The 25,842-nt window shown below is 38.9% G+C and overlaps 2 protein-coding genes across 3 annotated transcripts in view; one reads left to right on the forward strand and one right to left on the reverse strand.

Annotated features, from left to right (window-relative positions):
* Window positions 1–3,444, forward strand: part of LOC110065882 (phosphorylase b kinase regulatory subunit beta-like) — a 31,300-nt gene extending 27,856 nt beyond the window's left edge. The window contains exons 31-34 of the mRNA XM_020773049.2: window positions 1,077–1,184; window positions 1,507–1,581; window positions 1,983–2,039; window positions 2,494–3,444. Coding sequence (XP_020628708.2) covers window positions 1,077–1,184; window positions 1,507–1,581; window positions 1,983–2,039; window positions 2,494–2,625 — 372 coding nt within the window. The 3' untranslated portion in view covers window positions 2,626–3,444. The remainder of the gene's footprint in view (window positions 1–1,076; window positions 1,185–1,506; window positions 1,582–1,982; window positions 2,040–2,493) is intronic.
* Window positions 3,350–25,842, reverse strand: LOC110065883 (mdm2-binding protein-like). 2 transcript variants are annotated; one of them, XM_089298034.1, is made up of 26 exons: window positions 25,699–25,842; window positions 25,011–25,136; window positions 24,321–24,403; window positions 21,400–21,497; window positions 20,393–20,457; window positions 19,876–19,930; window positions 19,548–19,637; window positions 18,738–18,864; window positions 18,515–18,615; window positions 17,811–17,933; window positions 17,189–17,258; window positions 16,579–16,687; window positions 15,139–15,330; window positions 13,890–13,988; window positions 13,211–13,301; window positions 11,555–11,631; window positions 10,640–10,706; window positions 9,812–9,867; window positions 9,406–9,494; window positions 7,967–8,064; window positions 7,308–7,559; window positions 6,587–6,666; window positions 5,904–5,968; window positions 4,994–5,107; window positions 3,947–4,012; window positions 3,350–3,493 (listed from the first exon to the last, which is right to left on the reverse strand). In XM_089298034.1, the coding sequence occupies exons 1-26, from the start codon at window positions 25,808–25,810 to the stop codon at window positions 3,446–3,448; spliced, it is 2,553 nt and encodes an 850-aa protein (XP_089154160.1). In that variant the 5' UTR covers window positions 25,811–25,842; the 3' UTR covers window positions 3,350–3,445. The 2 variants fall into 2 exon arrangements, with proteins under 2 accessions (XP_089154160.1, XP_020628709.2); XM_020773050.2 differs by having other exon boundaries at window positions 19,876–19,933.

Raw genomic sequence — 25,842 nt, forward strand, 5'->3', positions numbered from 1 at the left:
TGTTAATCTTTCAGATTATGTTATCTGATTAATGGTTAGGATTGAAATCATTTGCTGTAAGCTTGACGTAATAACCATCATATATCAAGCCGACTAAACTAACTTTACGTGTGCATAAGTCAAACTTGACGTGTATACGTCAGTCAAATAAAGTGAAACCTAATACTAATAGTGCGCAGGGTTAGAAATAAAAGGAAACTGGACAAGAATACCATGAATCAGGTTGAATTCCTATAGAGTGAACAGAAATCACGCGATAAGGGCTGAGCAGAATCAATGAAATGGAATCAAAATCATTGAAACATCAAACTGTAACAGTACAGACGGAATATGTTTGCCTGGGGTACTTACCATTTACATGGGAAAACCGGAAATTCCAGTTGGAAAACCAAATTGTTCGCGCCATTCCGTTTGGGAAGCTTCAGAAAATATGGGCTGTGATTTGAGGTGATGCTATTTTTCTGATCTTTTAAGTTTCTCTAGCTGATGTGGATATACTTTATAGCGATTCCCTCTCCCGCAACGTCAAATTTCATTGTTTCATGTTTATGCCTGAAATTTCCAACCGGATGGTTTTTGTAAATGGTAAGCACCCCTGGAGTAACATTGGACGTGCCTCGTAGATACGGATTGCAAACATGATCAATATATTTGTAACAACCATTTGGGTAATTTATGCAAACTGAACTATTTGCGTAATTTATCCAAATTTATAACGGAATACCAGAGTATAAGATAATGGCAGAATGTAATCACGTTTAATGAGTCATCTATTAAACCGCTTGAGATTCTTGTTGCACACTGGCAATAGCTAGAATTGCTTGTAGAAAGAGCAGGTAGCAACAAAAACGTAATGGACCGTTTCGGCGATACGGCGGCCATTTTGAATCCTATCCTAAGTAGCTATTATGGGATGTTCAGGGGGTAAAATAGTTATGTATTTGCCCCCTGAGCATTTGAAACAATAGAATTCAAACTGGCCGCCGTATCGCCGTAAAGGTCAATTGCGGCCTACTGCAGGGAACGTCATGTAAGCAACGGCTAGCTGAGATTTTGCTGAACGAATGTTTTTGCAGCTTCCCACAATATCAGAAATGACACATCGTGAACGGAACTTTCAGCTCAAGGTGGAAGAACTGCTAAGCGACATTTCCAACCCGGAATACAGACAGATAGTAGTGGAGGTATTTGTTTCATACTTTGATTCAACCCAGCTTTAAAGTATTACGTGTGGATATTGTTTGCCAATTTTTGTTAGTCGTACTTTTCTATAAAAGCTCTATTATGGGAAAAAAAAATATCAGTGAGGAAAATTCATAATTGGTCGTTCCGACCTCTCAGTGTTTAGGAGCAATTTTTTACAGTCGAATGCGACGAACATGAGAAGAATTTAAGGTGTTACGAGGCAACGCTTGTCAGTTTTTGGTTCTAAAAGACTAAACAGACTGTTTCTCGTTTCGTAAGTCAGGCTGTTAACACAGTCTCCGTATACATCTCCCTTTTCAGCTTTTAGTCGTACTTGCAACAATTCTTGAAAGAAACCCGGAAGTGGAGCTGAGCCAGTGTATTGACTTGGACGAGGTAAGAATTCTTGAACCTTCCGTCAGAACCTTCGTTTTCCATTTAAAAACAAAGCTGTTGAGGAGTCCTTTCACATGACGCTGTTTTGAATAAGAATTGAGATTTTGTTTTTCATTTTTCCTTTGCTAATCCAGTCTACTTATATCTTTGAGACGCCGTACCAACCTTTTCTTAGTGTTCTGTCATTCCCGATCCCGAGACTGCGATCATTTTGTTCGGCAGCAGAAATCACGACCTCTTGCCAGCCTCGATTTTCCCCCAAATCTTATTCGCGGTCTCTGGCTCGTGCCAGAGGTCGTGACTCTTAGTGCTGCCCAAGATGAATGTGGTCTCGAGACGAGAATGAACGTTTGTACTGATGTTGTTTGGTTTCTATTTCACTGCCGTTTCTCCTTTAACAGCTGGTAGATGAAGCCATTGAACTTTTCGCTAGTGACTTGGGGCCTGAAAACAGTGAGGTAAGCTATAGTACGCCCAACATACTTTCTTGCTCACTTGCGGAACTAGGCATATAGTAAACAGCAGTAATATCAACCAATACTTTCGCCAAATCTGAACCAAAAACAGATGCGGTTGGAATGGTTGGTGCAACATATATAGTGTTTTGAACCACGAGTAGAGCAGTTTTCAACGAGTGTCGTAAAACCGAAACCAAAGTAATCACTCTAGCCAATCACAAAGGACACAGGCAATCCAGTGAACCAATCAAGACTCAAAGCAAATACATGTAGCCAACGAAAAGCGCGGGAAAATGTGTGCGAGCGAGTCACCACTGGTTTTGGTTTTACCTCTGATTAGATGACAAATTTGCGCGAGTTTTTTAAGCCAATCGCTTAGCGTGGTAGATCCAAAATCAAAGCAAATACAAATTACTTTCGATAATATATCCTGAATTTGGTTTGTATTGTGCAGAGTGCTAAAGATCAGTTCCACAACACACCACGTGACGGCAAGGGAGGCACCACGACTTACCTGGCAAGGGCCGTCGTCAACAGGCTCCTGAAAGGGAGCGCATGCGTATCATCGAACTGTTACGTCAGCTGAGAAGCTACTGATTCAGCTGTGACCTCGTGTAACGCAAGGATTCCTGCTCAGCTGGGATACCAAATGTAACGCAAGCCAGAGGCGAAGTCAAAACTGCCTTTAATAGATCTCTAATTGATCGAGATCGAAAGCAAACAGAAAGACGATAAAGAAGCAGAGAAAAATCTGCGAGTAACCAATAAAGAATAAAATAAAATCTCGCTCAGAATGAGAGCGCATTAGAAACTCTCAAACTTACGGAAGGTTTAGGTATGTTGCGGGACAAAGGCCTTGTCACACCAAAAGGAAAAAGGCTAACTGAATAGTCGAAATAGTCGCAAAATGTAATGCAAAATGCAAGATGAAAACAGGGACATTTAACACATTATGCAATGTCCTCTAGTATGTTGCACGCGAAAACCGCGATGGAAGATGGGAAAATGAATGAGAAGATGGAAAGAAGAGGGGAATCCAGGGTGAACTATTGTGGAGTGGGCCGGACCAAAAACAATACGTTTGAACTAGCTCAAAAGCAACTTAAAATATTAATAACCAGAGAGAGTTTAATTTTCTGAGTACTAGTACGCAGTATAGAGCGCAGTGGAAATTGATTGTGCAACGTACGCGAAATGCGCTGGAGATGCACTGGGAACGAATGGGGAAACGCACGCGGAAGCGTACTTTTGGAGTCTCTGATTCAGCTGAACAAAGAATACCTTTTGAATTACCCTAAAGAAGCCAACAATTTTAATAACCTAAGATGTAATTTTATTATCTAAAGTAATGGTGTGAGCTATACAGTAAAATAATGTGAAATAAAGTATTTTAAATATTGTTTTAGTCATGTCTTTTTCTCTTCTGATCTTCTTTTCGTCTCAAATTCTATCACCTGAAGAAAACAAGAGAACGAAACATAGTGAACTCTCTATGGCAGACACCCTCGGGAGCGATCGAAGCTGCATGGTTGTAGAGAAACGAGAATTTCAGTCGCACAAGTGTGCTAATCATGCCCTGATCTCTCCTTCAGTGTTCTGTATAAAGCATTTATGTTGGACGTGCAACTGGAGCCACTCGACATCTGTAGTCTTCAAAGTGTAGCTTAGTATGTTGGATAAGTTATTAAAGAAGTAGAAACGGTTCGCACGAAGTCGCCCTTCCTCTAGTTCAAAGCCGTTAGTTGGGTCGTCACGCAACGCTTTCCCCACTTCGCTGCGTGACTCATCTAGTGACTCATCTAACGGATGCGAACGAGACAATATAGAACTTTTAAACCTGATTTTAGTTCCATTTCCAGCATGAAGAAGTAATAAATACACATCATGTGAATATATTTTAGTACTACCTGATGAACGATGCTCTTTGCCAATCTTTTCATCTCGTCGTTTAAGCCGTGAGAAGAGCGCAGATCCTGAAAGAAAATATCACGCGGGCGTGTCACAAATGGAAAACCACAGTTCGACGTGTTACTACTGTACTTGTCGAGAGCAAAATCCCATCCTCAGAGAAAAGACGACAAGCTAACTTTAAAATTTGTAAGAAAATGCGAAGGTAAAATCTATAATGGCTGCGTGGAAACAACCTGTTTACGATCTCAAAGTAAACTTGTCAACATTACATTTGTAGAAAATGGTCTTTTTGGCTAAGGAACTCCTTATGTTTACACCATTCTCCCTGTGGGGAAGAAGGAGATTTTTCACAAAATTGCATTAAATTAAAAAAGAGAAATAATGATGGAATAAGTCGAAGCTTTCATAAATAAAATAAAATAAAATACAACACAACACAACACAACACAACACAACACAACACAACACAACACAACACAACACAACACAACACAACACAACACAACACAACACAACACAACACAACACAACACAACACAACACAACACAACACAATACAATACAATACAATACAATACAATAAAATAAATAAATAAATAAATAAAATAAATGACAAGACTCCGGAAGCGCACAGAACGAGTAGTCTAGGTTCGAGCGCTGGTAAGGGTCATGGCATTGTGTTCTCGGGCAAGACTCGCACTACTCTCGTAGTGCTTTTTTCCACCCAGGGCAACCGGAATGACCCGGCCAAGATTATAATTTATCTAGAGGAAGTGGGGGAACCCTTGCTTCTACATGCTAAATGAAGAAGGATATAAAGGTCCTGCGGCTACATCGTCCCTATTCCTTGGTTTGCGCGCAGTGCGCGCGGAGTTTTGGGGCTGTTGTGGGCCTGTTGCTCCGCGTCTCGCAACACAACCATGAAGCCCCGCGCGCCGTGTTTCCCGCTCATCGCCGACGAAACGAGAAGGCCCCTACATGTATGGTGTGGCCCATTTTGAAGTAGATGTGGACGCTACCAACAGAGAAGGTAATAAACTCACCTTCAGGAAACTTTTACATAGAGAGTACAGTCTTTCAGTGCATGGTTCGTAGAATGGGTGATTAGAGTCAATTCCGTTGTCTTCAAGCGTTTTCTGTACAACTTGACGGAGGCGCTGAAAAATAGTCAAGACGAAATGGCTGACAAATGATTTTCTTATCGTTCTAACTTGGAACTGATAATTAGCCCTAAAACGTTTTCTAAGCAATCCTGCTTCATCTAAATAAAAGTTTGTGTATTCCTTACTGGCTATCATTTGTAGATGGCAAAGTAATAGGCCACGTTCGATACATCAATATTCTTATCTGGCTCCGAGGCTTTCAGGACAAACTTCAATATTTGATGGTGTTCTCTTTGTATCCAAGTTTCTCGAGAACTGAGAGACAAATTTGCAATTTTATCTTGAAAGCCTCGGAACCATGTTAGAATATTATTGCATCGGACGTGGCCTATTGTCAAATAATAAGGATTAATTGTTGTGGTGAAGTTTTATGCCATGCTCGCCACTGGCCGATAGAAAGAAAAAAAAAGTGGTGGCATTCAACTATGCGTAAATCAGCATAAAAGGCGAAAGACAGGGCACTTAGCATTTGTGTTGTGAACAAGAATGGTTTGAAAAGGGGCAGAAGCTGGAAAGCGGGGACGACAATTTCTTGTTCTCTGTTTTAGCGGGGGAAAGGGGAGTTCCTTTTTAAGCGTAAAACCGAATCTTCAGTAAAGCTCTGAACGACTATTAAATTGAATTGGCAGATATTGGCTAAAAGATCACGATCAATACGATAGGAAGTCTTTATTTGGTCGTAGCGTCCAGTTGCAGATATTTCGGTGGGGCCGCGATGGTAATACCTGCTACTGTAGGCTAGTTTTAAACTTAACTCTAAAAAGTTATTTCCATTCCTGGGTCTACTTACTCTCTTGTGTCTTTCTGAGCGCGTTTCCCTGTTCTTATCCTCATCTATCTCATCAGGTTTACTTTCTAAATCAAAAAGAGAACACAAAAGTAGCAAAGTCATACATAGTCAATCCTTACATATAATACAATTTACACAAAGGTATGTGATTTCTGCACTGCATAGCGTACTGAGGCCTAGGTGAGAAAGTATGATGTGAGTAAGGCTGTTTCCGCACTTGGTGCCCGAGGACTGGTGCCTGTGCACCGAAACAAAACAGCGTTGCGTTCAGACACTGGCACTCCAAAAACCCAAGTACCATATAGTGCCCGAGTACAGTGTCGAGACCTTGTACCCGGGTAAGGGCAGTGTGCACGAATTCTGGTGTGATTACTTGGAAAGAGGGTGTTCACATTAGCGGCCAGCGAGAATCTTACTCGAGCACCGTACTTGGGCATCAAGTGTAAACATAGCCCAAAAGTACCAAAGAAATCAATTAGATGTCATTCTCACTAACTGGCACCCTTGTGTTTGAATTCACCGCGGGATGCACGGAAGTGCACGAATAAAGGTTTCCCAGATCCTGACTGTCTCATTTTCATTTTCCCCCACTAGCTCCCCTCGACTTCATTTCCTGCCTAAGGATCTTGAAGAATGAGCGTTTCGCTGTAAAATAATGCAACAAACTTCTAATCTGATCTAACCTTGTTCTTCTGGCTCTTGTCGCTTTCTTTTCGTTGCTACCGTTGTTTTCTTCGCGACCGGTGATTCCCTCTTCAGCGACCTTGAGGAAATAAGACACTTATCAGGTTTGATATATCATTCTCTACACCAAGTTCTCTCTGGTGGGCATACAACCAAAGATGGTTTAAAAGATGTTTAAAATTAATCGCAACTTTTCACGATCGGTACGACAACGGTACGCCTCGTTACTACTCGATGTGAATCGTGACGACTCGTTACCCAATAGTACAACTCGACACAAATCGGTGCGATTCGGAAGAATTCGACCACTCATGGTAAAGCTGCACGTACGACTCCGTCGACTCTTCCAGCCTTGGTACACACTGGTACGACTCGATACAAATCTGTCCGGTTCGGTACAACTGGTTATCTCTCGGTAAAGCTGAACGTACGACTCGTCCGGCCTTGAGAGGACTCGGCATGACTCTGTATGACTCGATAAGAAACGTGATAACTCGTAACGACTCGCTACGCAATGGTACCACTCGACACAAATCTGTCCGGTTCGGTACAATTCTTTATCTCTCAGTAAAGCTTCAGGTTCGACTCGCCAGGCCTTGGCACGACTCAGAATAACTCGGCATAACTTGAAATGAAACATTATAACTCGGTACAACTCGTTACGCCCTCGTTACACACTCGTTTCATACTCGTTACACGGAACCGTCCCCCTCATCTTACCTTCCTATCAAAGACACTGGTTTTCTTCCCTTTCCTGCGTGCCCTGTTTTAGTCAGAGGTACACTGAGCTTCATTAAGCTTTGCTTTCTGTCATTTTTGGCCGCTTTGGTCGCAGCCTGGGTACAGCGGCTGGCCAATGGCTTGTGATCCCTTTCCACGCAGGATGAAAACGTCTCGAGCTTAACATGTGAAGATTGAAGCTGTGCAAGCTGCGAATCCTTAGAGATGGCTTCTCGAACATCAAGGCAGTATCTGACACAGGAAAGGAAGTACGACACTGAATGTAAGGATTGATACATACACAGTCAATAGAGACTGGCTGTGCAACGAGCTTAGTTTAGAAAACATTAATAATAAAACTCCAAAAAAGGCGGATCATAAGTCCAAACTGGTGATTTTAAATAAGTATAATTTAAAGGGTCTTTTTTTTTCCGCTTTGATACCTGCACTATCAGGATAAAACCAAGGATTCAAATCTTTCAGCCGCAAAATCCAATCCCTCTTCAAAGTATTAGCACATTTCCAAACAAACATTTGGTGATTGAGAATTATGAAATTCTTCATCTAGGAAATGGAGACTATGGTAATATCACAAAATTCTCAACTATCATTGAAAGAAATGCCAAGAATACAGATAACAGAATACAAAGAAACCATACTCAATGCCGTGGTACAGTGTCGCAAGTGCCTCTGGGTAACCTTTTCCCTTCACGTCATCGGCGCCTATTTGGATACGTCTCTCACGTAAACTCTCCTCCTATAAATTAATTGGAAACACAGCAGCAATTAAACGTTTGCAAAAAAAAAAAAACATTATCCAAAAATTTCCAAATGGGCTTAGTGAGAATCACGAGAAAAAAACAGACAGCACTGGTCCTACGTCTACTACGCCACACTCATCTAAAATGCAAAGCCAACTGGCTGTAGGCATGAGGGTCTCTAAGAGGTTAACCGTTAGCCGTAAAACGGGCCAAAAATTTAGCCATTAGTAAACAATCATTGGATGAGGTCTTTGTGATATCCGGAATAATCAAGGTCGAGGTAAGTGTTATCAGCCGAAGTCGAAAGCTGAGGCTGATAACACTAACCGAGACCTTGATTATTTCGGATGTCACAAAAACGGAATCTAATAATTGTTTTATTATACATTGTTTTAAAGAAAATAACGACAAACGCATTGTCGCACCGAACACAGTTTATCTTCGACAAGCCATGTTCTTACTTCGCTGTCCGTGAACTTCACATTGCTCTCGGAAATCATGCTTTGCGCGCGCAACCTACGGATTATTCACTAATCTGCTTGCAGATTAGTGAATAATCTGTAGGTTGCGCTGTTTCCCAGAATTAACTGCAAGCTTTTAGCCCATGAGAAGACAGATGGCGACTACAATGTATAGTAAGTGTAAAAATTGGAAAATTTTAACCGTTGGCCGTAAAAAAATGTGTCTTGTCTTACTATAGTAGTAATTAGGTTAGTCTACAATTCTTAAAATTATGCCTTCTTCCATCCCGGAATGGTCTTAGGACCTTAAATATGTTTTACAGTAATTAATCAAAATAATTTTCTAACTTTTTCAAACAAGCTGTTAATCGCAAGGAACATAAATTACACGTTAGCCGTAAATAAGCCACTGAAATAGAGCAGTTTTCAATTGTGTCGCAAAACCAAAACCAAGCGAATTACAAACCAATTAGACTACTCAGTCAATCGCAAACCGTAGTAAAACCAAAACCGAAACTAAAGTAATTGCCTGATTACTTTCGAAACTCAAATAAAAACCACTCTATAACCGTTAGCCGTAAAAGCCACCACCATATTGAGCCCCTCTTACAATGCAACGCGCGCCATCAGATTGGTTAGTGGGCTGTATTCAGATCTAGACAAGGACTCCTCAAGGATTATAGGTCGGTTGGTTCAGCATGTTTACGTTAGACTCGATAATTTCACTCCTAACCCTTGGTATTAAAGGGTTCATTAGCCACTCATAAAAAGAGAAGAAATCTGGGATGACACTCATCTCACAGTCGCTTGTGGGATCATTACTCAGGAAAATACGGCATTTTACTATTAATAGTATAACTTATAACATTATCTCACCCTGGGTTGAATGGGAACGAGGTCACTTCTAGCAGGTGTTCCATCCATGCGGAATTTCTCCAAGATATCTTGAATACTCAATGATAAAACTTTTAAAAGAACAAAACGACAAGACGTCTGTTTCAAAGTATATGTGAGCCTGCTAACACGCAAAGAAACCTACCATAAGTGCGACTTCCCTTCAAGAGAAAGCTCACGACCCCGAGTACCACTAATAACTAGTTTGCGAACTATATTTTAGGTTCATTAATAAATTTTTGAACTGACGTAAAGGTTTAGGCGTCTGGCGTCTTGAAACCGTAAATATTGGCGTTCAGCAATTACCTGACCCTTCCTTCAAAATTTAACTTGAGATCGATATGCTGAACAGATGGCAAAGGAAAGAAAAATCAAACTGATGTCTTACCTGACGCTAATAACGGGAACTGTTTGTCCGTGTCCCCCACAGTAGCGTGCTTAACTCTATACGATAAGGTAAACAAAAACTTACAATACATCGGTAACATTTAAAAATTAAGCAAATGTAGTCAGGAGATGACATAATCGATAAAAGTGCCGTTTTTTGTCACTGACTTGTATATTTTAACAAAATATACAAGTCAGTGACAAAAAACGGCACTTTTATCGATTACATCGGTAACATGTTAACCGATTTCAATTACCCAAAAAAATGTTCAAATGTTGTTGTTTAGAATGGTCAATGTGCTTAGCTACACCTAGCGAGTTCACAGGCATGCCACTTAAACTGAAAGAAACTAATATATCAACTAAATCTCAACTGGCGGGAGGCAGACCAGTTGGCTATTTATCAGCATGACCAAGGAGTTGAACTAGGGTCTACATACCGAGAAACAACTTCAGCTTAGTGGTCTGAGGGGGACTTGAACCCGCGACGTCGAGATATCAAGTCCGGCGCCCTAACCAGTCCCCCACGCTGACTCCTGCTACTCATTTGCCTCCAACTAATCATTTGTCGAGTTAAACGGTCCCACCAACACAGGTAGTTTTTTTAAAGTGTCAGAGCACATTGAACGATTGTCTGACGTGAATCTTAATACAAATGAACCCCAGTACGTTGTTAACACGAGAATAAATCTAACAACGCTTTGATTATTTTCAGATATCCTGTTATAAGGAGCAGAGAGACTAAAAATCTAAAAACCAAGCTACCTAGGCTACCCTAAGCAGCTCTTTTGTAAGGAATCAAATAAAATCAAAAGTAAAATTGCTTTACCTTGTGTTTGGATCAGTTTTAATGAGCCAAGCTCTCTCAGGCCATTTACTTGGAGACAAAGGTATTTCTGTAAATCATACACAAAATGCAAATAAATTTTATCTGGAATTAAACTAAAGAGGGCAATAACAGATGGTCGACTTAAAAAAAGCATAACTTAAACCCCTCTTTTTCAAGATTTTGAAGATCTTTTGAAAGTCGGGGTAGCGCTCGCCTCTCATCAATATGAGTTGAGTTCGTTGTTGGTTCTCCGCTTTGCTCTGAAACCAAACTTTCAACTCTATCCTGATGCACGTATACCTTATAACAAGTTCTTAAGAGTTCTCCCGTGTTACACCATTAGGTAAAGTGACATTTGCATTTATAGTTTCAGTTCCTTAAACACTTTTTTCACACCGTGCGAGAACGAGAACCACACCACATAATGGATGTTCTATCCACAATGCTTTGAAAGAGCTTAGTATGGTTTCAACCAGAAGCATATCACCTAGTTGATATGCTTCTGTTTCCACTTAAACATCTTAACAGAAAAAAAAAAAACACTAGCGTTTCACACTGTTTATGGAGTGTTCCGAGCCAGGGGATTCATTAACGTTTTCAACAAGAAGGCAACTGGTTTTCACAAGCAGGCAAAACGTTTTGAACTAACTTTGAACGAAAATTTCCTCGAGGTGGTTAAACCAGGCGGGCAAAATCGGCCTCAGCCGGTCGATTTGCCCGGTGCCCACCTGCCCGACTCGCATGCGCTTTCTTTAGCGCAAGCTAAAGCTAAATTAAGGACGTAAAAAGGTCTTAGTCTGATAACAAAAGTTTGCACTAGTCGATGTTTTCGGCATCAAATTTAAATGATGTTATGTAGTTCAAAAGAAAATGATTTTACGCTAGTTAACATATTTAACATTGAAGGCATATCACCTGACAAGCCTTGAAGTAAAACTTCCCTCTTAACAGCCTCGAGTTGACGTGTTTTCCCATCGCGAAACAACTTTTCCCTGCAATAACATATCAGTACGACACTGATTTACTGGGGGTACTTAGAAGACGGTATTTATAGGACATATATTATCTAAATGGATCATTCGCCAGAATCACAAACTTTTCACAGGGAAGCTTGATTGAAATTCTAAGCAACTTACTCATTTTGTTAGTATTTGTTTTCCTTCCTCGCATCTTTGACGGTTTTCCCTCTGTTTTACTTTTCCACGCCCTGACTGTACCAGAAACGAAGCCCTTCTTTTCAAGTACGTATGCCAAAACGTAAATATCATGGTCAAGCAGTTTGTTTGCAAACGTAGCAGCTGAGACCTAACTTTATAATACATAATACGTCGCATTAAAACGTCGAGTGAAAGACAAGGCCAGCAACTCGCTTAAAACGTCACTTCAAATCAGTGCAATGCCCTCGTTGCCTTCACAGTCAAGGTGAACTGCAACATACACTCTTTTTCATGGGAATATTGTTTTCTGGGCGAGGCTGAATATTCTTATTTTCCTGCCGATTTTAGGCTGAAATTGTTCATGTGAATATTGTTAGATTATGACGCATGACATTTCTGTTTTCGAATGTATTTGGTGTCTGGATGGTGTTCAAGTAATTTTGGAGTCAGCCTGCAGGTATTAAAGCTTGATATGACGCACATAACTTCTTGTAGAAGTGTCAGTCAGCATCGAACGCACGGCTAATGCTGTTTTCGTTGCTTTTTGGCTAGTTTTACCATTTAGATACAAGAAGAATTTTATACGGTTTAATTAAAAACATATAACTGTATTGTATTTACGAACTTTCAATACAACTAAATTATATCGTTTTCAAAATCTCAGTCTCATCGCAAATGTCAGCCTCGATATTCTTATAAAACGTATTCTTACAAAAAAGAAAGAATGTATTTGAATCAAGCCATACCAGTGAGATTTCTAAACCTTGGATCATGTTTAATGAGACTCCAAAGCATTATCCACATAGACTCGGTCACTTTGATCGGAATCCGGGGTGCTTACCATTTACAAAAACCATCCGGTTGGAAATTTCAGGCATAAACATTAAACAATGAAATTTGACGTTGCGGGAGAGGGAATTGTTATAAAGTATATCCACATCAGCCAGAGAGACTAAAAAGATCAGAAAAATAGCATCACCTCAAATCACATCCCATATTTTCTGAAGCTTCCCAAATGGAATGGCGCGAACCATTTGATTTTCCAACTGGAATTTCCGGTTTTCCCATGTAAATGGTAAGTACCCCCGATCTCCGATAATTTACCAGGATGTCGCTAAGCAACATGACGTCATTTGTTGGCAAAAATCTAACGTGAAATTTGTTTGTCTGTCCATTGAACAATAAAGATAGCATTTCCCCTAGTTTACTTTTGCAGAGGTTTAACCAAACAGAACTTGCAAATTGAATGTCCGTGATTGGAATATGAGAGTTGCACCCTTAAAACAACAATGGAACACAGCCAAAATTGAAGAGCCACCGAGCTTTTCAATAACATTTTAACCGAACGAAGGCATTATACGCTCGGAAGAGAACTCGAAATTGCTGTCACGGTTTATGCGCTTATATCAGTTACCTTTGCTCTCTCAAGAACTTCCATTTTTCTGATATGATTTGATCCACAATGTCAGGAGTAGGGTTAGCTGAAAGTAAGTCATCTGAAGTTTCTGCAAAAAGACATACATGAAAATGTTTAATGTGACAATGAAGCGAAATTAATATGAACATAATTTTAAAGTACGCTGTTTGAAATGCAAAATTCCAAAATTTGAGAAGCTTAGAAACAAAATGTTGATTTTACCAATGTGCAAAGATCAGCTATTTTACCTTCAAAAATGGCATTCGAATACGCGGCCAAAGCGTAACGTGACATCAACTGGTGACGTCAGTTTGAGAGATAGAGATCAAGCTGATATAGCCGAAAGGAAGAAGAGGAATGATCATTTCGCAAAAAAGGGGGGCTTGAAAATATAACAACACCGACTTGAATGATATTTAGGTTTATTACAAGTTGAAAAAACGCTATCCAGTCCGTTCTTAAATGTATACAGTGGAACCCCTAGGTTTTCGAACCTCGAAGGGAAACGAAAATTAGTTCGAAAAATCGGATAGTTCGCGAAATCGGGGTTAAAATGACAGTGTTCGACTGAGAAGGGGGAACGACTTTTGGTTCGAGTTATCGGGAGGTTCTAAAAGATGAGGGTTCGAGAAATCGGGATTCTACTGCATTTGAAATGGGAAATTCTGTTACTCACTCAGTTCTTGCTGTAACATGCGCAGTAAGACCTCAGTCAAATTCTGTTCTGTTTCCAAAAACCTATCTGTCAGATCTGGAAATCTTAAGGGTCCTCCCACTACAATAAAAGTACATAGTAAATACACATGTCATACAACTTTATTAAAATCAACATAAAGTTAAAAGTTGTTTAAAAAAATAAATTAAAATAAATTAATAAGGTCCGTCGGTTCGTTTGACATTTTAAAGACAATCAATGTTTCCAAAACGGTTTTATCCCGTTTCCTATAATTAATGACACTTCGACATCAAATAAACACCAAGGTATAATGCCTTGAAAAACTTTAAAGTGTCTATACGGCCAACAGGGTTTTTGTAGTTTTGGTATCTCTATATTGTGTAGAAAGGTATTCTAAGAAAAAAAATTGGATTCCGACATTTTAACGCCCTAAAATCTAGCTTTAAAGTTCCCGCTTCAGCCACGTCCAATGAAGTTGACCGTGAGTCAGTGCAAAAAAAGGGTCTGGGTTTCTGAATGAGTCGTGAAGTCAAGTCAAAAATTGTCAAATCGTGCTAGTTTAGGTCACTGTTGTTTCAGTAGTGGTTAGGAGTTTTCGTCGACAAAAAACAAATAAACCGAAGTTGGTGAAACAATGCGGTCGTCAAGCAAGCAAATTAAAAACACGAAGCTTTGAGATGTTCCTGAAGTGACTTCATTCATCACCAATCTTTCATTACGCGGTCAACTTCATTGGGCGTGGCCAAAGCGGGAAATTTAAAGCTTGATTTCAGGCCAAAAAAAGCATCGGAATTCATTTTTCTGATTTGAATACAGTTTTAGATGTTATAGAGATACTAAAATCACAAAAACCCTGTAGGCCTTATGGACACTTAAATTACACAAAACACAGCTTCCTTTTTGCTTGAAGCTCTTGTAATAAAAGTATGTTATCATTAGTGCTACTGTCATTGCTGCCACTGTTTAATTTTTATTCCAAAGTTTAGTGAGCTTCTCAAATCGTTATCAATCAGATCGAAAAGTGAAAGGCGCCATGGACAGACAGGCAACACGATGATGGAAGGAAAAGTGGATTTGTCATTATAAATATTATTACGATTTAATGACTATTTGATATGGTATTTACACGAGAGAGAAAGGTATAAAACGTCAAAGGATAAGAAAAAGGGAAAGTGTCTTCTTCACACCTTCTTGTATAAGCGAAAGCTACATTTTTTTAGTATAAGACAAACGTTTACATTTTTTTCACCTTCTTGATCATTTGAAATAAGGAGTGAAGAATGCATTGTGGACAAGTCATGCTGTATCCAGCCATTCAGATGTTCAGGTGGTCTCAGAACATACACACTCAGTTCTTTCTCAGTATTTCCACATATAAGACACACACGCCTGCATGACTCTCTGTCATCTTCTCCAGCTTTAGAATCCACTTTGATGGCAGCTGAAATTATTTCATAAAAGGCAATCAAATAAAGATAATTAATTAAAAAAAACATAAATAAATAACAAATAAGAGACAACCAAAGGCCGAACCTTCCTAAACTAATATCCCCCTGGGCGCGCTCAAGTTTTCCTCCGGAAAGATGAAGGCTGCAATTCGACTAGAGCAATTCTACTTTGTTGAAATACAGTAACTCCACAAAGACCTGTCTAGTGTCTTTGTTGGGTTCTTGCTGGGTTTGAAATTTTCAGGTGTAAGTATCAACCAATCAGACACGGATCTCTGCGGTACTACGTCATCAGAATGGAATGTTTTAGTTTCAATGTCATCAGGCGATGCCTCGTTCCCAGGATCTCTCTTCTTCCTGCCCCTCCAGCTCACGCGTATGAGAAGAAGAGATGGGAAGGAGGTTGTATTGGGCGTCTCTCAAGTGGAGGAAGATTGACCATGCAAGGAAAGACGTCTGTTTACACGGGCAAAACATATAGAATAAAGTTGTTTCTGACCCCTGTTCTAGAGAGAGGTTCAGTGTCATTTAGTTTGGGATAGTAAAAGCCAAACATTTGTCCTGAAGGCTTCTGGTCTGTCCCTCATAATCCATGGTAATTTTCCTCCAATGTTGGCCATTCTCATTTTGTTTTGGTTTATTGATTCTACTTAAGGATAATGTTCTTCTACCTTTTTAATCTATTATTTTGGGGCTTCCATCAATTTTGAATTTTATCTTGTTCATCGCAGAAGGGCTTAGCATGTTGTGTTATATATAGCTGTTTTCATTAGGCCATCCCCTCTTTTTTTCGTTTATTGTCGAATGCATTTTCTGAGTTTGGATCGGTCGGTCGGAAAAGGAAAAAAAAACACAAATAAAATATTAATTGGAAAAGGAGTCTGGAGCTAGGAGGCCCGGTACCTCAGCATAATATCCGTGGAGCCTGGAAACAACAAGGTGTGGTTACAAAGTCAACATCGCGGCAATTGAGGCATGAAAAAGTCGACGTCGTTAAAATCAAACGAGAACAGGGAAAAACTAAAAATCTGTAAGGTAAAAAATTGCTTATGTTTCAGATTAAAGTGACAACTGTTTGAAATAATGAGTCATTGCCTTCATTGCCTTCTGTGTAACTTTTTTTTTTTTTTGAAAACGCGAAAATCTGGGTCGGTCGGACGACGTTAAACAGAGGAAAAAAAGGGGATGGCCTTACTTATTCTAACAGCTGCAGAAATATGTCTAATGGAATCAACTCATACCCAAATGGTCTTCAGATTTAACAAAATCAAACCAAGCTTCTTTGTTATTTCTTTTCGAGCAGTGTTTTGATGGAGCAACAAGCCGTAAGCTTCCAATCAAGGCGATGTTCTGCAGAGAGAAATTCGTTATTTACAGATACACTAACAAAGTTGAGAATCCCAGATGACAGGAGGCTACTAAGTAGGTACTTTGCACTTGACTTCGGATTGAGTAATCTGCATTCAAGCCCTGGCCGGGGACATTGAGTTGTGTTCTTGGGCAAGACACTTTACTCTCACAGTGTCTCTCTCCACCCAGTTGTACAAATAGGTACCAGCAAATTTAATACTGGGGTAACCCTGCGATGGACTCGCATCCCATCCAGGGGGGGAGTAGAAGTACTCCTAGTCACTTCAAGTTATAGAAACCGGGATAACCTCCATCCTGATGGGTCACTTGGCTTGTATGCAGACTTAACCCCTTTAACCTTCAGCTCCCAACCCTTTGTAACCATTTAATACCTTGATCAGGATCATTAAATTAGAAGCTCAACATTTCTCTCTCAGTTGAAAAGCAAATAAATGACAGTATTATGTGCCAATTTGATTACTAAAATGCAATGAAACTTACCTTGTTATTTTCAAAAGAAAGCCATTCAACAAGTCTTGCGGAAAGTTTGGTGGATAAGCAATTCAGGCTACTTAGTATTCAACACAACACCAGTCAAGGAAACTTCATCACGTTTAGTTTGCATGCACATAATTTAAACTATTTTAGGCAGCTGCCGAAGACCTTGTTTCTGTTTTGACACAAATTCAGCATGCTATGAGAATAGAACATAAATATTCCCCTCTCTTCTGCCTGCCTCCTGTGTACCTCATTGCAAATGTTTGTGAAAATTTCAAGTCTTAAAATGGCATGAAAGGTAACTGCTCAGTAGAGTGTATACTCGAGTCTCAGTGGTCAATCCTTAACAAAATAGACTTACCAGTAATAAAATGGAATGCCATTCATAGTCAAGTGAGAGTTTTTAAACACTCACTGCACGCTGGCCTGAAATTCAATCATAAGGTCACTAATACAGTGGTAACCAATCAGCTCTCAAGATATTCTTTCGAGTTGGCAGTGTGAGATCTAGGCTTAATAGAGATTAGCTTCTAATAAAGCCTAAGTCCAAATGATTCATTCGTTGCCGAAATAAAATCCCGCCTTGAAGTCCCTGTAAGTACAGGTCTAATACAGAAAAGGATACAGTCCTAGTCTTACTGGCAGAAACATGTGGAAAGGAACAGTGTGCTTCTGAACTTTGCAGAGGATAGTTATCTCAGGTGCAATGTGCAGACTGTTTGCAACATCAGTGGAACTTTTTTCGTTTCTAGAACAGAAAGTAAAACATGAGAAAGCCAATGCCATGAAGACTGTAACATAAGTGGAACTTTTCTCCTTTCTAGAAGAGAAAGTAAAACATGAGAAAGCTAATTATAATGCCAGGAAGATTGTCAATAAAAATACATTGTGAGATACAATACAGTACAACCACGTGCTGACTAAGCATGGTCTTGTTCAGTAAGGTCTGTATACAAATTAAAGCAACAAAGCCCTGGTTGATATTTCTAAGGAAACTCCCCCTTGTAACATAAATATGGAAATTGTTTAATGGCCACACGTAAATGGTTTCAAGTAACCTTTTCATTGTGGTACAAACAGAATTATTCTATTATTCTAGACTTTTTGAAATTAAATACCTGCAATATTACAGAGGTCCAGTGAATTAAGTTCACATGACAATCACTCAAATAAACTTCCACAATGAAAAAACAATGTTAAAATATTATTAGTGACAGACATGGAACCAAGGTCTTCAATTTGACTCCAAGAATGAATAACAATAAACTATAGTAACTATTACTACAGTTATTTTGCAATAATATTAAAATAATGAAAAGGTGCTACAACCTTTTTTCTTGACATTGAGACAAACTGAAACTGGGTTCCATCTTCTTCTTGCTCTTTTCAAAACACAAATTGAATCCTGGCAGTTCAGTTCGTGTTTGACCCTGGGATGACAATAACAAAAGAACTACATGTAAAGAGTGCATTGTTTTGGTAAATAGAGATTTGCATAAAAGAAGTAGCACAAATAGAAGGAACAAAGAAAAAAATATGAAAATAAAATTACCTCACCAAAGATCAGAGAACCTTGCCATTCAACTGATGGATTAAATAGTTTTGTAGTGATATCATTTTGGTTTAGCTGTGAGATTGAAAACTTCAGACTATTCTGCCAAGACTTCATAAAGGAATTCCTTCAATAACACAGGAGAGATGTTTAATTAATAAATAAATAAAAATTATCAAAAGCGCTGTTGAAATTTTGATGTTTCATCTTAAGTCATCCACACTATCATGTTGCTAGATCACAATCAGTTAATGCAAATTCGTTAACTAGTCAGCACCTAGCCACTGGACAGTTCTGAGAAGTTTTCGTTTGTTTGTGAATCTTGGTTTTCACCTCAGATACAGCAATATTGGATGGCATTGACAAAATATTTCTGATAAGTTTCTCTCGTTTGACAAATTTTTAATGTTGGGGGTAACCCTGTGAAGAACTAGCATCCCATCCAGGGGGGAGTAGAAATACTCCTAGTTGCTTTATGATACAGAAACTGGAGATATTAAGTTCCAGCCTAATGGGCCACTTGGCTGGTATGCAGACTTTTTCTTTGAATTCATTTAGTGTCATCGAACATGGATGCCAAACCTCTGTCATATGTATCTCTTGGGATTGGTCGCAAACCATCACTATTGAAAACAATGAAAACTCTACCAAAAAGTTTACCGTATTTACAGTTTCTTTTTGGTAAAAAAATTCACTGACAAGTCATCCCACTAAGTGTAGAAAGTAACAAGATCACTATCACATCCATATGCATTACACAGGCTCAATTAAATTCATAGCAAATCTCAGTGAACAGCAACAAAAGTTTACCTGTCAAACTCATTACTGCAAAGAACAGTTATGTTGGCATTATGCCATTGCTGCAAGCGCTTTAATGCTCCAAACAGGTGCAGATGGGACCTGAACCATTCAAAAGTGAATAATATCCTAATCAGTTTACGTCACATAATATTTTAATTGTCAAGAAATGATTTATAATTCTTCAAATGCAGGTTAACTGTCCTTGAAGAAGTAAGAAACAAAGCAAATTTTTGGTAGGAAAACCACAGTTCACAAATAATGAGGTCAGATCAAAACATTAATGACAGAAATTGAAATGTTTAAAATATTATCATCCTTATAAATTAAATAAAATTACCTGATTGGCACATTGATCTTTCCACAAATGAACCAAAAGACATCAATGGGAACTCCTGCTAATAAAATAACAAATTACAGTTATATTATTGGCCCGTTGTTAAACATTGCCTAAAAGACAGTAAGTTAAAAAAATCACTGGCAACATGAATATTGAATGCATTAGGAATAAACCTATTGTCAGTTCCCACACTGTTTTAAAAGTTCTTTTTCCCATCTTTAAATAAAGTGATTATTTATTCATTATTTATATACAAATGTGTGTAGGGAATTCAATACTCTGTACAATTTTACAACATTACAAGAAGCAATGACCAAATTTGTATAAAAAACAATAAATTAATAACAGTTTAGTACATAATTAATAAGGTTGATGTTCTTGTGTGGAGTTAGTAAATAGTAGGAACAAGATATGATTAATTAAATAATTAAATATAATAATTAATTAAATTATAGATTTTTAATTTATGTATCACTTAATTTTGGAGAACTATTCATAAATTACTGAACAGAAGTACCTTGATCTGGTAAACCATCTGCAAGCTGGTGTAGTCTTTCAGAAATTTCAGCATCACTATCAGAACTATTTAGGAGCAAGAGAAGTTTTATTACAAACCAATGGGGCCTGGATCAGTTTTAATAAACAAAGTAAAAATTAACAGTCATGTGTCTTGTAAGGCAGGCAATTGTCACAACTGCTGATGGGGCTATTTGCCAATGCTGACCTACACATACCACTCAACCTAAATTTGTAAGAAAGATTAATTTGCCCAAATTCCAGTCTCATTCTTTTGTTTTCTTTATTGTCTGGTGTTGCTTGAATATTAGGGAGCTTAAGAAACCACAATGGCGACATCGAGGACAGCGTCGATTAAAAAATGGGTTTATATTTTACCTATGAACCTCGTGGTACTCTAGAGTCATTTAATTTGTCTATCACTGTCAAAGCCATCATGAAACTGAATCTAGGACACATCGATTAACTCGAAACAAAAATTTAAAAAATTAGCCGTGGTGGTTCACATTCTCCAGACAATGCAGAATTTGGTCATTTTACGCTGCTGTTTTGCAGAGGACGGCAAAGAAATGAACTAAGAATTATAACGCATGTGCACAGCCATTGTTCTGCTCATAAATCTTTTGTTTAGCGATGTTGCCATTGCTGTTACCAACGTGGTTTTTTCAAGCTCCCTATAGCTGGGTTAGCTTGGCATACATGTAAAGCTCTACTAGAGGTGTTAAAGAAGTTTATGTAATTAGTTGATGAACGCGGGTCATGTGTACTAAAGGCATCCACAGTCGAGTGTCGATCCATACTCTCGATTGATACTATTGATCAACATCTCAATCAATACTCGATCACCATCCCAATTGGTACTCTATCAACCCTTGATCAACAGTCGGTCAATAGTCGGCCAAGTATTGACGGACTTAGATGAATCGAACATGGGGCATCCACCAGTACCCTCCAACATGCACAGCAAAAAGTGCATACTTATAGGGAAATATCAATCAGTACCGGTACCTTACATCAACAGGATTCTGATTCCTAGGACTAACTGGCTTTTCGAGTAGTCTCAATACTTCCTTGAGATATTCTCCTGTATGCCATCTTGAAAAACACTGAAAAAAGACACAGCAAGTACTTTGCAGCAAATAATAAAAACAACGCTATTAAAATATTTTAAAAGACACACATGTATTAAAACTCATATATTTTGGTAGCATCTCGTTTCCAATAAAAATTTCATTCTTGAATGGCACCAAGATGACAATGAAATGTCATATGCAAGCATTTAAAAATGTTTTTCTATAGACGTCATCTTCAATCAGAAGTATTATAGTACATCTACATGTACTTTTACTATCAGTAACAAATGAAGAACTTAGATCGCTTGGTAACATTTACATGAACACAGGTGGCTTCATAAAGGTTTTCAAAAGGAAGGCAATATTATTGTTATTCACAGCCAAGCCAATTTTTGAAGTGAACTTCTTCATAAGAAATAATCTCCATTACAGGGCCTACAGGCTGGAAAAATCTTTTTCACAGCCAGCTGGCAGGTTGACAGGTGAGGGGTGAAAGGTAGGAGCTTAGGGTGTTGCCATTATCATTATCATTGTTGAGAGCTAACTGTAAGCAGGGTCAGTAACCTGAGCATTATTCAGGCAGATCGTGTGTACTAAAGGCATCCGCGGTCGAGTGCTGATTGACACCCTCGATAGATGCCCTTGATTGACACTCCGTTGACACCTCAGTCAAACTTGAACTTTACCTGTTGAACTCACAATTTTGATTTTGATTTCTTACATACAGTTACAAGAATTTTTTGCCCTGCAACTAGTTCCAGATCGAGAGTCAATTGCGGTTCAATTGGGTGTATCAATCGACACTCGACTGTGGATGCCTTTAGTACACATGCTCCATTCAGGCTGACTGGCCAGAGAGCTATTCAGGCTTACCTGGCTTACCTTACCTCTCAACCTTAACCCATAGCCCCCATAGCCCCTTCCCTAGTTACAGTGTGGAAAGAAAGTGCTGGCCGATAGCCTGGGACTAGTGGATTATCCAGTCAGGATAGTGGATTCTGTCCTTTACTAGCTGAATGGGCAAGTGAAGTTGCTTAGGAAAATTTCAATTGCAGAAATTCAAAACTACCGGTATTACAGTAGTACAAGTAGAGATCTTTTTGGGGATACATGTAGTAAGAATGATTTATGGGATAGTACATCATAGTACTGTAGATAGAGATCGCCTGAAGGGCAAGACTAAGAAAAATGTTTTCTTTGCACCCTAGCCAGTCAATTTGTTTGGTGCCTTTTCCTTAAGGAAACCCCATGGTACACAGCATTGAACTAAAAATGAATTCATTAATTACAAGTCACATGGTATTAAATTATATTTAGCAATGCTCACAGTCCCAAATCCTTCAGTCTTTCGATCATGTGTACTACAGGCATCCCCAGTCGAGTCTCGATCGATACCCTCAATCGATACCCTTGATCGACATCTCGATCAATACCTGATCAAAATCCCAATTGATACTTGGTCAACATTCTGTCAACACTTGATCAACAGTCGGTCTATAGCCGGCCGAGTATCGACCAACTAATATGAATCGATCAAAAATTAGTCGACTCTCAAACGACTGTCAACCAAGATGGCAATGGAGTGTTGATCAAGTGTCAACCAAGGTGTCAATGGAGTGTCGATCGTGTCATGTATGACTTTTAGAAACCATCGGAGGGCTTCTCAGTATTTAACAGATCGCATAACGATCGAGGGTCAATCGAGGGTATCAATCGATACTTGACTGCAGTGCTGTCAGTACACATGATCCCAGTCCTTTGCTGTAGACTCTGGGAAACTTCTCTTAAGGACAGTGCCTACTTTTGTTAGTGCGCACACATTCTGTGCATCGCACAAGACATGGTTTAAGTGCCATGCGCACGCTGGGGTTGACATTGACGCAATCAACTACGCTACTAAGTACTGACGACTAAAATGAGAGCAAAATTTTCCTACTGTGACCAAATCAAGTTTAATGAGCCTGTACAAGTACTTTAACCAGAAACACCAGAAGAGCAGCATATCGCTAATCACTAACTGTTAACATCTATCAGCTGAAAAACTAGCTGTTATCTGGCAAAAATTATACTGAAATCCAACTGCAAAAATGTTCCTGCCGATGGCATAGTGCTCACGCAAAACAAGCGCGAGATTTGCAAATGTTTGACTTACTGGGGAGGTGGCAGGAAAACTGTAGCACACACCATAAATCTCAAAAAAGATGAATAACTTAGAAAAACATGTGGTTACCCCTACATTTTATGTTATGAAATGAAAGTGGCAAAACTATTCAACACGTGATTAGGTTTTTGGTTGTGAGTAAAAGGTGTTTAGACTATATTTTAGCTGAACCAGAGGAAGGCTGTCAGAGATGCTAAGGGCACTGTTGCAAAAAAGGGTTTTTATGTTACCATGTACCATGCAGTTTTAAGATCTTTATAAATTTGTTTGCTTCTCTATATGTAAAGGAAAATTGTAAGGAAATCTGTGAAGAAATGTCCTTTTCTTCTTTTTTCAGAAAATTGCCAATGTCAGCATTTTGAGATTCAAGGCTAATTGTCTCAAAAAATGCGTGGCTACCCCCATTTTTCTTGGTGGATTCCAATAGCCCTTGCAAAGATCTACTTTTTCCACATGGTCCTAGCCTGGCGCAAAAACCTTTGTATTTAGTAGGCACCGTCTTTAAAATTAATATTTGAATCACCAGAAATCTGGCTTCAGCGTATGCTGGCATCACGGCATATGAGGGTGATAATGACTAAGCAAATAGTTATATAAAATGAGAGTGCTTTTGGCTCATACTTGTTAAGTGTCATGTGATTTGTTGCTAATTGCCATTTTCCACCCAATAATAGTGTTAAGCAAATTAAAATCACCTCAAATTGATTTGAAAATTGCTTATCCTCAACAAGACTGAAATGAATAGTAGGTGTCCAGTTCTTTAAAGCCAAAAGAGGATCTGCATGTAAGAAAAAAAGGGAGGAAGTTCAAATAAGGTCAAAGATGTCATTTACAACACAGGGTCATGACGTGTAATCTAGCTTAGCTGAACATTTTAAAATTACAGGATTTTGCAGAACAAAATAGAACAACAAAGAATTGAAATGAAATTTAATGTTGTTCATCTACATGCATTTATAATTGTAGAAAATAATAAAGTAACCAACCATTCCATTTTGTACATGTCTCAAAAATGATGTCTTGACCCAGTTACGTAAGTCTTACCCTGGTGAGTAAGTAAACCATAAGTACCAAGTCCATGCAGTAAGCACCCACTGGCCCAATGAGAGGACATCATGATGAAGTCCATGGAATTTCAGGTGAAATTTAGAAAAACAGTAGAATGGCCACCTCGTAGTTACAGCTACTTTATTCTGCTCTGAACAAAAGCTCAGTCATTCATTTCCTTGTTTAAAGAACCCCTATAATATGGCCACCCTGTTAATATGGCCAGATTTTTGTCTCCCGTTGGTGACCAGATTAACAGGGTTCCACTGTAATATGCTCACGTTTCAGTCATGAATTGCTTCAAGAGCCCAATATCAATGTCAGGAACATGTACTCACCAAACAACATTGACTGAGCATTATCAAGATCTGTGCTTGAATTTTCACTCTCATCATGACAAGAAACAAGATCTTTAACCAAGCTCTGAAGACCAGGAATCCCATCTTTAGGGCATTGGCAATAGCCTAGAACATAGCAAGGAACTAAGTGTCAGTGCACAGTAACATAGAGAAATTTTCCTGATTTTCTGTTTCTATTAAATGAAAAGAAATTCACACGCAGGGCACTTGATATTTCCCAAGGACATCTCAGCAGATTCTCACCACTTATGGACTAAAGGACTTTGACAAATAAATTTTCAATCAATCAATCAATCATCTTCTCTCAACACTGGCCCTTTTCTGTTGCAAGGGGTTAGAGAGGTTCCATCTGCCAGACTGCTCTCCCACTTTCCAGAGCGGTTAAGCTCAATCTACTTTCAACGAATAACCAAGTTGTTGATCATATTGACACAGATTTTACGGTACAAGAAACAGAGAGGAAAGCTCAAGCTTAACTTGAACTAAAGCATATGTTCCAACTTGAGGGTGAAGAAATTTTTTCCAAGGACTATACACAACAATCATGTCATCAAAACAAACATCCTCAGTATCAGTATTCTTCCAAACAAACTGAAATGAGACTCATCAAAGCTATTAATTAACCGGAACTGTTAAATGACTAATAAATTTGTTGAATTCATCTTGCCTTCTTGAGTCGCAGGATCATCATCGTGGACTACAAGAAACAGGAAAAACCTGTCCATGTTTAATCTGATCTGACACGATAAAAAGCTGTGGCTTCTTCGTAGCATATACATAAATTTCTTTCGCAGAGATTTCGCAGATCTTT

Source organism: Orbicella faveolata, unplaced genomic scaffold (genome assembly GCF_042242905.1).
Source record: "Orbicella faveolata isolate gen_17 unplaced genomic scaffold, um_ofav_v1 contig_3, whole genome shotgun sequence".
Classification (NCBI taxonomy): Eukaryota; Metazoa; Cnidaria; class Anthozoa; order Scleractinia; family Merulinidae; genus Orbicella; species Orbicella faveolata.

Excerpts from the sequence above, each read along its gene's own strand:
- LOC110065883 (XM_020773050.2), bottom strand. The coding sequence starts at position 25,810 with ATGTATATGCTACGAAGAAGCCACAGCTTTTTATCGTGTCAGATCAGA. Across the intron at positions 21,498-24,320 it reads AATTTTCAAATCAATTTGAG|TGTTTTTCAAGATGGCATAC; the intron begins GTGATTTTAATT and ends GTCTTTTTTCAG. Across the intron at positions 20,458-21,399 it reads CAGAATCCTGTTGATGTAAG|TTCTGATAGTGATGCTGAAA; the intron begins GTACCGGTACTG and ends GCTCCTAAATAG.